Source organism: Gymnoscopelus braueri, assembly GCF_963280865.1.
Source record: "Gymnoscopelus braueri genome assembly, chromosome: 6".
In the NCBI taxonomy this organism is placed as follows: domain Eukaryota; kingdom Metazoa; phylum Chordata; class Actinopteri; order Myctophiformes; family Myctophidae; genus Gymnoscopelus; species Gymnoscopelus braueri.
In genome coordinates, this window is record NC_137607.1 from 34,823,326 (window position 1) to 34,837,909 (window position 14,584).

Sequence of the window (14,584 nt, forward strand, 5' to 3'; positions counted from 1 at the left end):
GTTGATTTTCGACAAGGTTGACGATCTTCACAAAGCTCAACTATCTTTGGCAAGAGTCGGCTGACTGACTGTCAATGACGTCACGACGCATCAGCTGACTGTGGAAAGTGCTGTCAGCTGTCTGGTCGATGTCACGTGGTCTGTTATGTTAATTTAAGATTTAAAAAAAAAGAAATACAACGAGGGAATGGAAAAATCAACTTCACAACGAAAATAACAATACAATGAAATAAAAGTGTATGAAAAAATATGTATTTCAATTATGCATTACAAGAGCAACTCTTAGCAGCACCCCCCTCAGGGATACTATTTCAAACACCTTCGAAATAGTAGTGGGGACAGAAAATAGCTATTTTGTACTGCAAAATTCTGAAATAAATGCTGCTATTGGTTTCAAAAGCTACCCTTAAAATCCAGAATTAAAAATGTACTTGAGTAAAAGTACCAAAACATTGCAATGTTTTGGTACTTTTACTATAGTATATTTTGATACCATGGTATCAAAATATACTATAGTAAAAGTACCCATAATGCAGAATGTCCCATTTCAGGATTCAAATGTATAAAATGTATGAAAATAGCCAAAGTTTAAATAGGGCTTAAGTGGTTAATGAATGTTTCGTAATAATAATTAAAAAAAAGTAACTAGTAACTAAAGTTTCCAAATAATTGTAGTGGAGTAAAAGTACAATATTTGCCTCTGAGATGAAGTGGAGTAGAAGTAAAAGTACTGAAAATTGGGAAATACTCCAGTAAAGTAAAAACACCTCAACATTGTACTTAAGTAGTACAGTACTTGAATACATGTACTTAGTAACTTTACACCACTGCACATTAGTTGATTGTTTTTATTTTGATACACTTGATTTGGCCATGTGTAAAGCATTGGTTCTCAAAGTGGGGTCCAGGGACCCCAGGGGTCCTTGGCGGGGGGGTTCCAGGGGGTCCCCAGCAAAATGTGTTAATATACTTTGGCTATTCAAAAATAGCAGCTCAACAAACTCATAGCACGGCACCGAGTGCCGCGCTATAAGCTTGTATCTGCTATTTTTTTTAAATCTTGAACATTTGTGCAAACTTTTATATTTTTTAAGCGAACATTTTTAACTCAAATATTTGCTTCCGGGGGGGGGGGTCACTGGAACAAAATGTTTGAGATGGGGGTCCGCGGCCAAATACATATCATTTAGGGGGTCCTTGACATGAAAAAGTTTGAGAACCACTGGTGTAAAGCATGTCTTCTCATGCCAAAAGCTCATTTGAATTGACTTTGTGCGTCTATAACAAACTGGACCGCCCCGGGTCTGCTGGTCATAAAACGAGCGCTCCCTCTACACTGCTATCGCCTACCAGCCAACTTGTGGGAAAATAACGCATTAGCAACACAGTTAGCAACACGGCTAACCTGAAATGGCGACGGCGATATACTTGGAACATTACCTTGACAGTAAGTTTGTGCTTCCTAAATGTATTGTTAAATAGTTTGAGTTAAACTTATATCCACATACTGTGGCCTTTATGAAGCCGCCGATACTCCCAGCAAAGTAACAACTTTATGCGGTAATATATAATGATAATAATAAGTGTCAGTGTGTCACAGCCATATTAACGCTATAGCTGGGTTAAAAACCTTATAACGGGACTGGGATGTGTTCGCTTATTAAAGGTCATAAGTGAGTTTTGTAACAGACACACACGAATCATTAAAACGAGTGTAACCCGTTACTCCAGGACGACTCAAGTACACAGTAGGCTATGGTGGAAGAACTTACTCAGATATTTTACTTAAGTAAAAGTATCAATACAGCAATGTAGAAATACTTCTACATTGCAGTATTGATACTTTTTTTCCTTCAAGTAAAAGGCCTGTGTTCAAAATGTTACTTGAGTAAAAGTACAAAAGTATTGGCATCAAAATGTTCTTAGAAAGTACCAAAAGTAGAAAGTACTCATTATGCAGAAGACTGTCCCATTTCACAAGTTTTCAAATATATAAATCTTTTGAAAGGTATATAGGACTGAGGTGGTTCATGTATGTTTTGTAATAATAATCATAATCTAACTAGTAACTGCATTTTTTTTGTTGTAAAAGTACAATATTTGCCTCTGAGATGTAGTGGAGTAAAAGTACTGAAAACTGGAAATACTCCAGTAAAGTAAAAACACCTCAAAATTGTGCTTATGTACAGTACTTGAGTACATGTACTTTAGTTACTTTACACCACTGGCAAACGTTTGCCAGTTGCTATAACGTTACGTTACCCTCTTACCAAACTACTGGTGTGGTGACTTAATGACTTTGTATAATTGTTGAGTAGCACTAGAGAGTTGTTGTTTTTAACGTGTTACGTCAGCATTAACAACATTATTAAAACACGTATATCTTAATCTTGGCCGTCATTTCCCGGCCCTGGGCCATAGACCTGGGCGGGATGTTTGATTGTTGCTCAAAGTGCGTCATGTTTAGCACGATACGACTGACACAGGTGTGCGTTGGTTTTACATGAAGGGGACGCCCCGCGTGGGCGGAGCATTTCTGACAATGTCTTGTTCTGTGGCGTTATTGTGCATGCACTCACTTACTATACTTAAGTACAAATACAATATTTCCAATTTGCAATACTTTTACTTCTACTCCACCTCAGAGGCAAATTCTATACTTTTACTCCTCTACAATTATTTGAAAACTTTAGTCACTAGTTACTTTTTAGATTTGTATTATTATTACTAAACATACATTAACCACTTCAGCCCTATTTAAACTTTGGCTATTTTCAAAAGATTGTAATGCATTTTATACCTTGTGAAACGGGACATTCTGCATAATGAGTACTTTTACTTTTGGTACTTTAAGTATATTTGGATGCTAATACTTTTGTACTTTTAGGCAAGTAAATACCTGACTTTTACTTGTAACAGAGTATTTTTAGATTGTGGTATTGATACTTTTACTTAAAGTTGTACAATGCAGAATCACAAATAACGATTTTTAGCAACCTCTGCTGGTCACTACCGTCACTGCATACAATTTCCCTAGTCCTCGATTACCCAGAATTCCATTCGTTTTCACCGGAAGCCGGAAGCGTTTCAAAAAGCGATCTTTTAATTGTTTTATACTATCTACGGATCGTTTCTCTTAGCCAGTGGAGCATTAGTTACCATGAGCTGTGCTTTCTTTTTCTGTTCTTTTTCGATCTTCCAATCCTACATTATCTTAAAATCAGCGTGAGGTTCCTTTTTGTTAATAGCAGGGTAGTTCCTGGCCAAACAGGAAACCGTTGCGGTAGTTCCTGAGGACGTCGGCCACGACGTCATGACGTTGGCCAGGAACGTCATTTTCCCGGGAAAGTCCCCCCCGTACACGTTCAATAGAAAATATATAAATAAAAGGCTTCCGGGGGTGAAATTCACGGAGTGGGTGTTGTGAAACTTTTGCCACTCGCAAAAGATATACAATTTAACTTTAGTTTTGTTGAAAACGTTACCTAGTATTACTTTAATTAAAAAATGTCAGTGCTTTTTCCACCACTACCCAGATACTATACTGTGATTGTGATGATATTGTTTAGCGTAGTCTATTTTCTGTGTACACACTTTACAGTATATTGTTTGTTTGTTTCAAAACTCACTATTGGGGAAACTCGCATTGATTTGAGATTGATTGAACTTGATATTATGTGACCACAAAATCTAAATCTGTTTCATCCTTTGTAAATAGCCACGCTCAAGGATATACACTAGACTACAAATAGTGACCTCAGTTTTCTTTTTTTCCCCACCTAAAAACAAAACAAAAAGAAAATTCACTAAACACATCACTTCAGACCTCTTCCTGGCGGGGGTCGCCCTGCACTTCATTTATGAATATTCTAAGAACATTAGTCATTTATTATAATGTCTGGCTACTGTTGCTTGGCTCATTGCACTGCTTATATTACCATTGCCTCCTTGTAAAGCTGATTACATAATAAACTGTATGCACTGTCGTTATACTATGTACTTAGCTATGTAGCTTTAATTTACGCTTAGTTATTCTCTTGTTCAGGTATTGAGAATCTACCATGTGAGCTGCAGAGGAACTTTACTTTAATGCGGGACCTGGACAATCGAACCGAAGGTGATGCATCTATTCAGAACTTTTGACTACACTGGAATATTGATATTGTATAACTCGTCTATGTGTGCTGCAAATTTAAACTCGCTGTGTTTTTGGATAATACAAATTACAGCAATCATCACGAAAAAAAAACACTTGTTTCTAGCATTGTGCATTTTTCTCCTTTTTTTTGTTTTGACTTCGTGCAGAGAAAAAAAGTGAGATTGACAAGCTGGCTCAGGAATACATCGCCAATGTGAAAAACCTGGCTTCAGAACAGAGGGTGGAACACCTACAGAAGATCCAGAATGCTTACAGCAAATGTAAAGAGTTCAGTGACGACAAAGTGCAGCTTGCCATGCAGACCTATGAAATGGTCAGTGCATTTATCCCATTGTAATACATTTACCACAAATTGGGTCACTTTTCCTTGTCTGTTTGTTTTTGGTTCATTACCAGACTTGCATGTCATCTACCTTTTTCCAATTAGAATTTCTTTAGACACTTGCACCCCATTTCATACTTAGTTGTGTGGCAGAAATGTCCAATCTACATGCTCACTGGTCTTGAGCTTATAGAATGTCTATAAGCTGTCAAAATGGGGGACGCCTGGTTGAAAGTGGTTAAGATTTTGGCTTGTTATTTAAAAAACGTGTTTGTTCTCACACAATCTGTGTGCTGCAGGTGGACAAGCACATTCGCAGGCTGGATGCTGACTTGGCGCGGTTTGAGAATGAACTGAAGGAGAAGCTGGCGGTGAGCGGCTACGAAAGTCCAGATGGAAGAGCGCTGAAAAGTAAGTTTGGTCACCGAAAGGCTAATTCAGAGAGCACTTTCTCCAAATCATAACAGATGTGTGCTGCTCATGCATATCCAATGCCTTGTTTTTGCTCAGAGGCTGAATCCAGAAGCCTGAGAGAGAAGCGCGGGTCTAAGGCAAGAGGAAAGAAAGGCTCTGATGAAGACTCTCCCAGGAAGAAGAAGCTTAAAAACAGGTACTTTTCTGTGGGACCACTGTTTTTCTCTGTAGCTGGATGAATATTGAGATGTGGCGATGCCTTCTTTACAGGATAAAGCTGCACATTTTCCACATGCCTTTAGCCCAATGACTTGGACTCAGTATGCCAATTTGTATACCAATTTTATCCAGTCAGGAGAGAGAATCCCTCAAAGATCATCTATTATCTTCCAACATTATTGTGTTCCAGATCCAATATGTCTGCTAATTTGTTTTTGTTTCATCACTTCCAATTTCACTTGTTTACCCTGTATGAGTTCTCTTTCCTGATGAGATAAGATTGGTATCCTGGCCTGAATATTTATTTTCTGTTTACTAAAGCGATGGGGAGACCCCTGTTACTGAACATGCCAACCCTTTTAACACTAGCAATGATTGCTATCGGAATATAGAGCTAACACTTATTTTAACAAAAATAATAATGTTTTATGTGATGCTGGAGATGCTCTGTTCATGCTCTGCTATTTTATAACCCCCAAACATCCTGTGTTACCACTGCTAAAGCTTAACCTGTTCTTTTTTGTGCTCAGCTGTGAAATCAAGATAAGATATGCTGTTGTATGTGTATTGTGTATATCTTGGATGTGACATGAAGTTTCCTAACAGATCTAAATAAATCAATATAATGGCATAATATGAATACCTGACTTATTATACTGTGCCTTACTGTACTGACTTTACATGTGATTCACAATGAGGTAGTTGCTTAGGTGTCTAGATTATGTCATTATCTTCTGAACATAAATTCAACCTTCTGATCTTATTCCTTTTGAGATAATTGACTTTGAAAGCATGCATAATTATTAAATATACTAATGAAATGTATACATTAAATGCATTTCCCCTAAATTTCAACACTTTACAGATTTAAAGCGGCCGTTTTTTAACTATTGCCAGGCAGTGGCTGTATTGTCTTATATAATTCTGTCCATTTGTTCTGTTGTAACCCTAGCCCAGACCTGCTGAGTGATACTCTCCTGCAAATGCAGCCGTCAGATGTTTTGGACATGCCAGTTGATCCCAATGAGCCCACGTACTGCCTGTGCCATCAGGTGTCATATGGAGAGATGATTGGTTGTGATAACTCTGATGTAAGTTTTAACAACCTTAATTAACCTTATTTTGGGCAAAAGTTACAGATCTAGATCCTCATGAGCTAGTAGATCCACAAGCTTGTAGATTAGGTATTTGTCGTATAGATGGGTTTCCGCGCGACGTCATCACAGAGCAGAGTGTGCAATCTGCGCATGCGGGAGGTAGAACGACCCGGAAGTGCCATTCACTCTATTGTTATTTTCGGGATTTAGATAGGCATAATGCTGCTATTATAGGCATAATAGGCATAATGCTGCTATTATATACAGACAGATCCAACTTCCGACAAATCATTTTTATTGAGTAAAGAAGATATTACAAACTGCATCATTTAATCTACTTTCATTAAACCCGGTGAAGACCATTTATTTTATCAATGTACAATGGCCAGAGCTGCTGCGGGTAATAGCGCCCTCTACAGGCTCTTCCCTCCACTGCGCGCGCATCATCCTCTCATGTTTACAAACGGGAAACCCATCTATAGCTAAGTATATAGGGCTTTTAAGAGCCTCTGTCCAATTTGTTACCAATGGTGTGGATGATGGTAAAGCATGTGAGAATTTGTATTTTGATCTCTTGTTTATGATTACAAATTGTACAGTAAAATATTTTTTCATGTACATTTTCAGTGTCCAATTGAGTGGTTTCACTTCGCTTGTGTTGATCTTGCTACAAAGCCCAAGGGAAAATGGTAAGTTTTTAACATACATTTTTGGTGGGGCTGCATTTCTGCCCATGCAGTGGAAATCCTTTAGTTTGTATAGATTTATTTATTGTGTTCATCTTTCAGGTTTTGCCCTAGATGTACCCAAGATAAGAAGAAGAAATGAGATTTCATATATTACTTTTCTAATGTATTTTGTTGACCTAGTTGAATTGTGTAATATATACATTTCCTTTTTTATAATACATAACTTTCCATATAAATGGAGGGTCAGAAAAAAAGCTTTTTTTAAAGGCCCAATCCAGAATTGGAGTATAGCTGCTCTGACACCATTCCCCATTTTTAGCTTCGCTATTTATTTTCATTTGTAAAGCTCTTGATTCAAGTTCAAAATGATAACGGCCAATAGTAATCAGGTAAGAAACATATGCTGATGTAATTTGGGGAAATTGGCCTGTACTTGTTGGTGGATCAGATAGTTAAAGAGATTACTCTGTCATCAGCAAGTCCTGTCCTAGAGTCTGTGTATATGCTCATAATTGATATACTAAAAAATCCTGGATTGTGGCTTAACATACTTGAAATTATAATTTTTATAAAGGAGAACTATTTTTCATATTAATAGCCTGCTGATATTTTTAATCTAAGACCCCTAAATCCTTACTAAAATCATGTTGATAAAAGGAATTCCATGTGAGTTCAGTTTCCTACCTCCTTGGCATGCACAAGCACTGCATAAATGACTGCAATTGATACCTGTGTAAACTATGTGTTATGATTAGCTTAAGCCTTAAACCAAACAAACCTAAAACTTATTCTGTCCTGTTTTGATTCGCAGAAACAAAACAAAAAATGACATTTTTGAATGTATTGTGGTACTAATGATCAGTCAGTCAGTGTCTTTTGTCAGTTGAAAGAGGCATTGAAGCACTTTGAATGAAAATAGCCCCTGAAGAGGTTTTAATACTGCAGGCTTGTTTTTATGTAACATTTAAAACTTAGCCATAGTACATCACATCAAACAATATGAAAAATATATTTTATATATGATACAATATTTTGTGGACATTTATTTTCCAAAGATATATATTTGTTGTATTGTAATCCTTATTGAGTTTTCATTTTAAATGGTTTATTCAATAGGATTCTCAGCATCCATTTGCCTGTTCAGCTGTGAATATCAATCATGTCTATGTGTAATGTTAGTCTAAGCTTGGTGTAAAGGAGCCAAAGTCTTTGTATTTTGTAAAATTCAGTATTTTATATTAAATAAATATTCAAAACTATTCATGTATTCATTCATTGTACATTGTGAGCTAGAAGTATTTAACATGGTGACAAGGAATTTAGTCAGATACAGTATCTTGCAAATGTCCTGACAAATGGAATGCATCTGTCTTTCTGCCTGCTCCCAGTGAGTATCTAAGCACTAAACCTTTTGCATCTTTAAAAAAATAGAACAATTTAAAGGGCCCTTTTGGGACATTCTGCTGCCTGAGCCTGCAGAAATTAATAGTTGCAAGTAACATGGTCAAACTAATTTGAGTACATATTAGTTTTGTTTTCCTAGTACAGAGAACAGAGCAAGCAGGTGGACAAGCTTGCGCTTTTGAAATATGTGGAAAGGACAGCATGCTGAAATTAAACAGCATAGCTCCTGCAGTCAACCTGAGTTACGTTATATTTTTTTTGTAATAAACTCCATTTAAAGTGGATATCTGGTTTGTGGTTCACTGAGTGTAACAGGAGCAGGAAGGTAACTGCCAACATTGGGGATGGCCATAACTGAATGGCTAGGAAGAGAGGCTGTCTGGGAAACGGAAGGTCCCAGGTTCAAACCCTGGTCCCGGGTATGTGTCAAAAGTGTCCCTGTGCAAGACACTTGACCCCGCTTTCTCCCGCGGGACTAACGAAGGTTTCTGTTTCACATGTTTTAAAATGCATTATCAGAGTCTTCATCCCAGCTGCACCTTTCTTTAGGTGCCGGAGTAAATTCCACTTCCAAGTCATAAACAAATTCTGGGTCATCCTTGCGCCTGCGATTGCGCTCGAAGAGCTCATCCATTTGTCCCTTCTTGCGAGCCAGTTCCTCGTCATCTAGCTTGTTGAGGTCTTCATCAGGGTCCACGTGAAAAGAGTTGAGACTCTGCTGTAGACTGTGGCCGTGCATGTGATCTCGTAGCAGTATGTGAAGCCTTTCTAACTGGCTTTGTGACACTCCCTCCAAGTATGCCTTGTGCCTAGAGTTGTTCTTCAGTCTTTCAGCAGCCATGCCACAATCTAAGGGGGAGGTAGAATGGACATTGTGACACGAATTTGTATAGGTAATTCAAATAGCCAGTAGGAACACAAAATAAACTGTAAACAGCCTCCACTGATTTTGTTGCATAAATACACTGCCAACAAGAGTACAGTAAAGCTAGATAAGGTTTTAGATTTCAAATGGGCAGTTCTAATCAGAGGGTGATCTTAGGTGTAAAGAAGGCATTGTGAACACATGTAAATGGTTTAATTGATCAAATAAAATAAAATACTTTAACAGCTGGACTTGAATTGATAAACAAAATCTCATGCCAAATAAAAGCAACACATTAGATTCTACACAATTCACCACCCAACCATTCTGGGCCAAATTTATTTATAAAATGTCAATGTTGATAGAAGGTACTTTTTATGACAGAATAATTTAACTTTAGTTTATTTTATAGCTATAAATATGGCATTGGATATTGCAATAAGTTTTCAATTCTAACCAATTATACAACCCTTTTTATGTTGCATATCGTTTATAACCTTGTTTTTCTCACTTACTGTATATTGATTATATTGCTTGATCTTTTTTTTTAAGTTACACTTTTTTAATAAACATTCTTTATATTTTTAAGGGATACTGTATGAAATGTATTCAATAAAATTACACTGAATGTTGAAACAAACCAGTTATAGATGTGTAATAAGTGTGTGTGTGTGTGTGTGTGTGTGTGTGTGTGTGACCCTACCTGAACACTTCGAGAAGTTCCTCACAGGTATGATTCTTTTGCGTATGTTGTGAGTTTCTTTGTGTTCATAGATCACAATGATAGAAGGAGGGCTGAAATGCACTCCACACCGTTTGGCCTCAAAAGACATCTTTATGTCAGGAAGATAGTTCTTTTCTCCACGTTCTCTCAGCTATGCGATTATCACCAGCTAGCTACCTTTGATTCAAACTAAAACATAACCAATAATAATAATACTAAGTTTTCATTTAATAAACGTTGCCTACTTGCCATAAACTCTATGTCCGAAACCTTGGCTAGTAGAGTCGAACTTGTTTCTAAGGTTTGTTTGCATGCAGTGTTGCCAGATCTTGTGAGAGAAATAAGCAGGAAGCAGGAAAACAAGCCCAAAAGAAGCAACTAGGCAGTAGGCCACATGAGCACTTTAGTCGGCTATTTGTCTTGTTTTCTTTTTTTGAAGGTATAAAATGTAGAATCAAATAAGCAACTACACTTTAGAAACAAGCCCCAAAAACCGCAACCCACAGCTACCAATTTTTACAAGCAACTTTACAGAAAAAGAAGCCCAAAGTCTCTTATAATAAGCGGACATGGCAACACTGGTCAGCGGTGACAAACGTTCGGCTCGCTAAACTGAGGGCGACTGTGTATTATGCCCATCATTTAATATAAATAAATGTATAATATATTACAATCTTCACCACTGCGGGTATTTATTCTCATTTGAGTGTGTTAATAGTTACATTCCTTATATATTTGACTGCTAAAATGTACCACGAGTTGTTAGAGTTTGGCATATTTTTATACTTTCAATCAGGCATCCCTGTAGACAGCTTCCACCTTACTAAAAAGGGTCCTTCTTTGTGTTGCCATGTCGGCTTATTATAAGCGACTTTGGGCTTCTTTTTCTGTAACGTTGCTTGTAAATATTGGTGCGGGTTGCGTTTTTTTGGGCTTGTTTCTAAAGTGTATTTGCTTATTTAGGCTTGCTTCCAAATGTTTTAATTATTATTTAAACCAGTGGTTCTCAAATATTTTCATGAAAATGTTTTGTGCCAGGGAACATTTGTATCGTTAAAATGTGTCAAAAAAAAATCCAAATATATATATATTTGTTTAATTGAAAATAGCAGATATACAAGCTCACAATGCGTCCCATCCCGACGCGTTGTGACTGAGCTTGTAGATCGGCTATTTTAAAATAGCCACTGTGAAGTGGTCGTGTGCTTCTTTTGGACTTGTTTTCCTAGACCTGGTTGCTTATTTCTCTCACAAAACTTGGCAACACTGGTCCTTCTGATTTCACTTCCGTAAACAATGGAAGGAAGAGGAACACTGTCAGTTATTCATTTGTAAACTATTTAATAATAACTATTAGAACGAATCGATCATGTATTTTTTACTCTTAACTACATTGACCTATTTTGTGACATGTTCAGCTGTAAAGGGTAAGTTGTTATATGCTAATTATGATAACATGATCTTAATAATAACTATGTCAATCTTATAAGTATTGTTGTCAGTGGTGTAAAGTAACTACATTTACTCAAGTACTGTACGTAAGTACAATTTTGGTTGGTATTTTGACTTTACTGGAGTATTTCAATTTTTTTGTACTTTTACTTCTACTCCACTACTACTTTAGTTACTATAGTTACTTAATTGTAGATTTTGATTATTATTATTATTACTACAAAACAAAACATACATTAACCAGTTCAGCCCTATATACTTTTTGGCCATTTGAAAATAGCCGATACAAGCTCTACAAGCTCATAGATCTGCTATTTTCAAAAGATTTTAATACATTTTATACATTTGATTTGATAACGTGTTAAACGGGACATACTGCATAATGCGTATTTTAACTTTTTGTACTTTAGTGTATTTTGGTGCTTTTGTATACTTTTGTACCTTTACTCAAGTAAATTTAGATTTCCGGACATTTATTTGTAATAGTGTTTCTGCATTGCAGTATTGAAGTACTTTTCCCACCACTGATTATTATATTACACTAACGTCTGTTCTGACATGTTTACATTAAACACTTTTCAGATGACATGTGTGGTATTCTTAAGCCGTGGCTTTTGTCAACATCGATTTCAATGGAGATTAATAAAAAAGGGTTTCACAGGTAATGTCAGTGATTTTATACGTTTTTGTTTTTTTCAACTATAGTGTTGATGGTCTTGTACATTATTGTAGTATGTATTTGAATTTAATTTAATTGATGAATTGAATACACAGGACCACAATGGAAACAAGCCCGTAGGGCCTTTTGTGTTATCCTTTTAGCACCATTATATAATCGTACCATATACCATTTGCAAACTGTTAATAAGTATTCAATCAATCAATCAACATTTATTTTCTAAGGCAAGAAACAAACAAACAAAAAACCAAATCTGTTTGTAAATCTATGATAATAATGTCATGTGTTTTAGGGAGCTGGTAACCACTGTTAAGTTTGGTCCTGATGTTCCTAATGGCCTCAAAGTTCTGCTGATTCATAGATGGCCGAGAGGCGTTTATGTTGATCCATATGAACTGGCATCACTGAGGCATCATAGTGACTTGGAGGTATTGCTATTTGAATATATGTTTCCATATGACCCCAATGTTGTGCACATTCATTTTCCATTTGTAGATCCAAATGTCAAAATTATAATCATTCTTCATCCGACTCTAAAAGGTACTCCTGGATTCAACCATTGACCTGGAGGCACCTGCTCACAAGTCTGTGGGGTTTGTTGCATTTGTGTATCCCTCCCTGGAAGAACAGAATCCGACGCTTGTTGAAGCAGTCGTTCCAATCCATGGCCGCTACCATGAACCCTCTTATGACGGTGAACAGTTTGTTCTAGTCCATTTGGAACTCCCAGAGCTGCTGCTGCGTACGGACACATGTGAGTTGAAAATGTTTTTCCTTCTGAGTAACCTACATCTTGGCTTTCAGATGTGTCTAGAAAAAGGTTTTGGGAATTGATAATGCTCATCCTACTTTATGTGGGGATGCCATATTCTATGTTCTGTATTTAACACCAAGTAAATATTAATAGACTTTTGGATAACCTGGGAGAAAATTTGGTTTCTAATGTGTTAATATAAGATATGATGGCACATGCAAAATCATTCTGCTCCATAAGCAGAAAAGTTAAAATACCTTGCACAGTTCTCTGGAAAAATAACTCAAATGTATGCTCAAGCTGAAACAAAGTTAATTTTGTTATTTTATATTAAAGGAAGGTGGAACCCCAAAACATATGCTTATAGTTTATTGAAAAGTAAATTGTAGCAACTTAGAACTTATAGTTTAGCGAAGGTGCATAGTAATGGAAGGAACACAGCACCAAATGGAAAATGTAGCCAGTTTCTGGATTCTTTAACCACATTAACACTGGCATCCCTACATTTTCAAATTCCTTCACATTCTTTCCTTTTTTTAAACAATTTAAACATTTTCAAATCTGCAAGTTCATAACATGTTACGATGCAATTTGCGAGCTTGTAATTCAGCTATATTGACAATTGTTGTACAACATATTGTACAACAATGTTGGTATAAGGTATAAGTGGTTAAAAATGACCACACACACACACACACACACACACACACACACACACACACACACACACACACACACACACACACACACACACACACACACACACACACACACACACACACACACACACACACACACACACACAAATGAAGTTACTCAACTGAAAGTCCTCTCCATACAGGTCCACAGCTCAGCCACTTCTCACCACCCCATGCTGTTGTGGAAGCCCCGTGCACTGCTGACAACTCCAGCTTATGTCAGTGGGTCAAGATCCAACATCAGGTGTTTGTTTACCAATGAATCTTTACAAATTATGTGATTTCTATCAATGAAAACCATGGTACTCCCATTCTTTATGTCTGCTTTAACTCCAAAATGTTTGTGTCGTGTAGGAGCAAGCCCAGGCAAGCTTCCAGATTCCGGTTGGTGACGGGTCTTTGATGACATCTGTATGCGCTGGAACCCTTGTAGTTACGCTGATGTGCTGTGTGGCACTCTCAAAATCCATCTGGAAGCATGGCATTTTTTAAACAGATAACCATGCATTTAACGGCTGTATGTTAGATGTAAATGCATATATTGTATATTTTTGTAAGTTGTTGAATTCTTGAGATTTTGCACTGCACTTTGTTATGAAGGATTTGTGGATGAATTAAAATACTTAAATACATATTTTATACATTATTGTATACATTAAATGTTGGTCACAGAGTTATGGCCATTTGAAATGTTCGACACTGCTGTAACACTGCTGTAGTAGTGCAAGGAGCAACGGTGTGCCTGTGGCCCCCGGGGGGGTCCTAATGTGGCCCCTGGTGTGACTGTTGTTATGGCAGACCCCTGAACAGTGTCTGTGCCAAGTTTGGTGCAGATTAGAGCAATGGTGCACCTTTGGCACCCAGGGGGCCCTGATGTGGCCCTTGGGGGGCACACATGGCCCTTGGCCCCCTATTCTGATGGCAGACCCCTGAACAGTGTTTGTGCCAAGTTTAGTGAGGATTGGAGCAACAGTGCACCTGTGGCACCCAGGGTCCCCCGGGGGGCCCTGATGTGGCTCCTGGGATGTAACTATTGTCATGGCAGACCCCTGACCAGTGTTTGTGCCAAGTTTGGTGCGGATCAGAGCAACTCTGCATATTATGTTAA

General features: G+C 37.4%; 3 protein-coding genes across 3 annotated transcripts; 2 read left to right on the top strand and 1 right to left on the bottom strand.

Moving 5' to 3' along the window:
* Window positions 1–1,313: 1,313 nt before the first annotated feature.
* On the top strand, window positions 1,314–8,156 carry LOC308087814 (inhibitor of growth protein 5-like). The gene is made up of 8 exons (XM_080431997.1): window positions 1,314–1,447; window positions 4,046–4,117; window positions 4,306–4,472; window positions 4,781–4,892; window positions 4,992–5,091; window positions 6,067–6,205; window positions 6,839–6,900; window positions 7,000–8,156. Exons 1-8 carry the CDS (start codon window positions 1,411–1,413, stop codon window positions 7,037–7,039), a joined length of 729 nt encoding a protein of 242 aa, XP_080288123.1. The 5' UTR covers window positions 1,314–1,410; the 3' UTR covers window positions 7,040–8,156.
* Window positions 8,157–8,308: 152 nt separating this feature from the next.
* On the bottom strand, window positions 8,309–10,188 carry cep19 (centrosomal protein 19). Its single transcript, XM_080431999.1, has 2 exons — window positions 9,873–10,188; window positions 8,309–9,153 (listed from the first exon to the last, which is right to left on the bottom strand). The coding sequence occupies exons 1-2, from the start codon at window positions 10,000–10,002 to the stop codon at window positions 8,807–8,809; spliced, it is 477 nt and encodes a 158-aa protein (XP_080288125.1). The 5' UTR covers window positions 10,003–10,188; the 3' UTR covers window positions 8,309–8,806.
* A 996-nt stretch (window positions 10,189–11,184) lies between these two features.
* On the top strand, window positions 11,185–14,108 carry pigx (phosphatidylinositol glycan anchor biosynthesis, class X). The gene is made up of 6 exons (XM_080429692.1): window positions 11,185–11,320; window positions 11,928–12,006; window positions 12,317–12,452; window positions 12,565–12,778; window positions 13,620–13,720; window positions 13,831–14,108. The coding sequence occupies exons 1-6, from the start codon at window positions 11,263–11,265 to the stop codon at window positions 13,966–13,968; spliced, it is 726 nt and encodes a 241-aa protein (XP_080285818.1). The 5' UTR covers window positions 11,185–11,262; the 3' UTR covers window positions 13,969–14,108.
* Window positions 14,109–14,584: the final 476 nt, after the last annotated feature.

Excerpts from the sequence above, each read along its gene's own strand:
- LOC308087814 (XM_080431997.1), top strand. The coding sequence starts at position 1,411 with ATGGCGACGGCGATATACTTGGAACATTACCTTGACA. Across the intron at positions 4,473-4,780 it reads CCATGCAGACCTATGAAATG|GTGGACAAGCACATTCGCAG; the intron begins GTCAGTGCATTT and ends TGTGTGCTGCAG. Across the intron at positions 4,893-4,991 it reads AGATGGAAGAGCGCTGAAAA|AGGCTGAATCCAGAAGCCTG; the intron begins GTAAGTTTGGTC and ends GTTTTTGCTCAG.
- pigx (XM_080429692.1), top strand. The coding sequence starts at position 11,263 with ATGTATTTTTTACTCTTAACTACATTGACCTATTTTGTGACATGTTCA. Across the intron at positions 12,007-12,316 it reads AATAAAAAAGGGTTTCACAG|GGAGCTGGTAACCACTGTTA; the intron begins GTAATGTCAGTG and ends CATGTGTTTTAG. Across the intron at positions 12,779-13,619 it reads GCTGCTGCGTACGGACACAT|GTCCACAGCTCAGCCACTTC; the intron begins GTGAGTTGAAAA and ends CTCTCCATACAG.
- cep19 (XM_080431999.1), bottom strand. The coding sequence starts at position 10,002 with ATGTCTTTTGAGGCCAAACGGTGTGGAGTGCATTTCAGCCCTCCTTCT. Across the intron at positions 9,154-9,872 it reads GAACTTCTCGAAGTGTTCAG|ATTGTGGCATGGCTGCTGAA; the intron begins GTAGGGTCACAC and ends CCTCCCCCTTAG.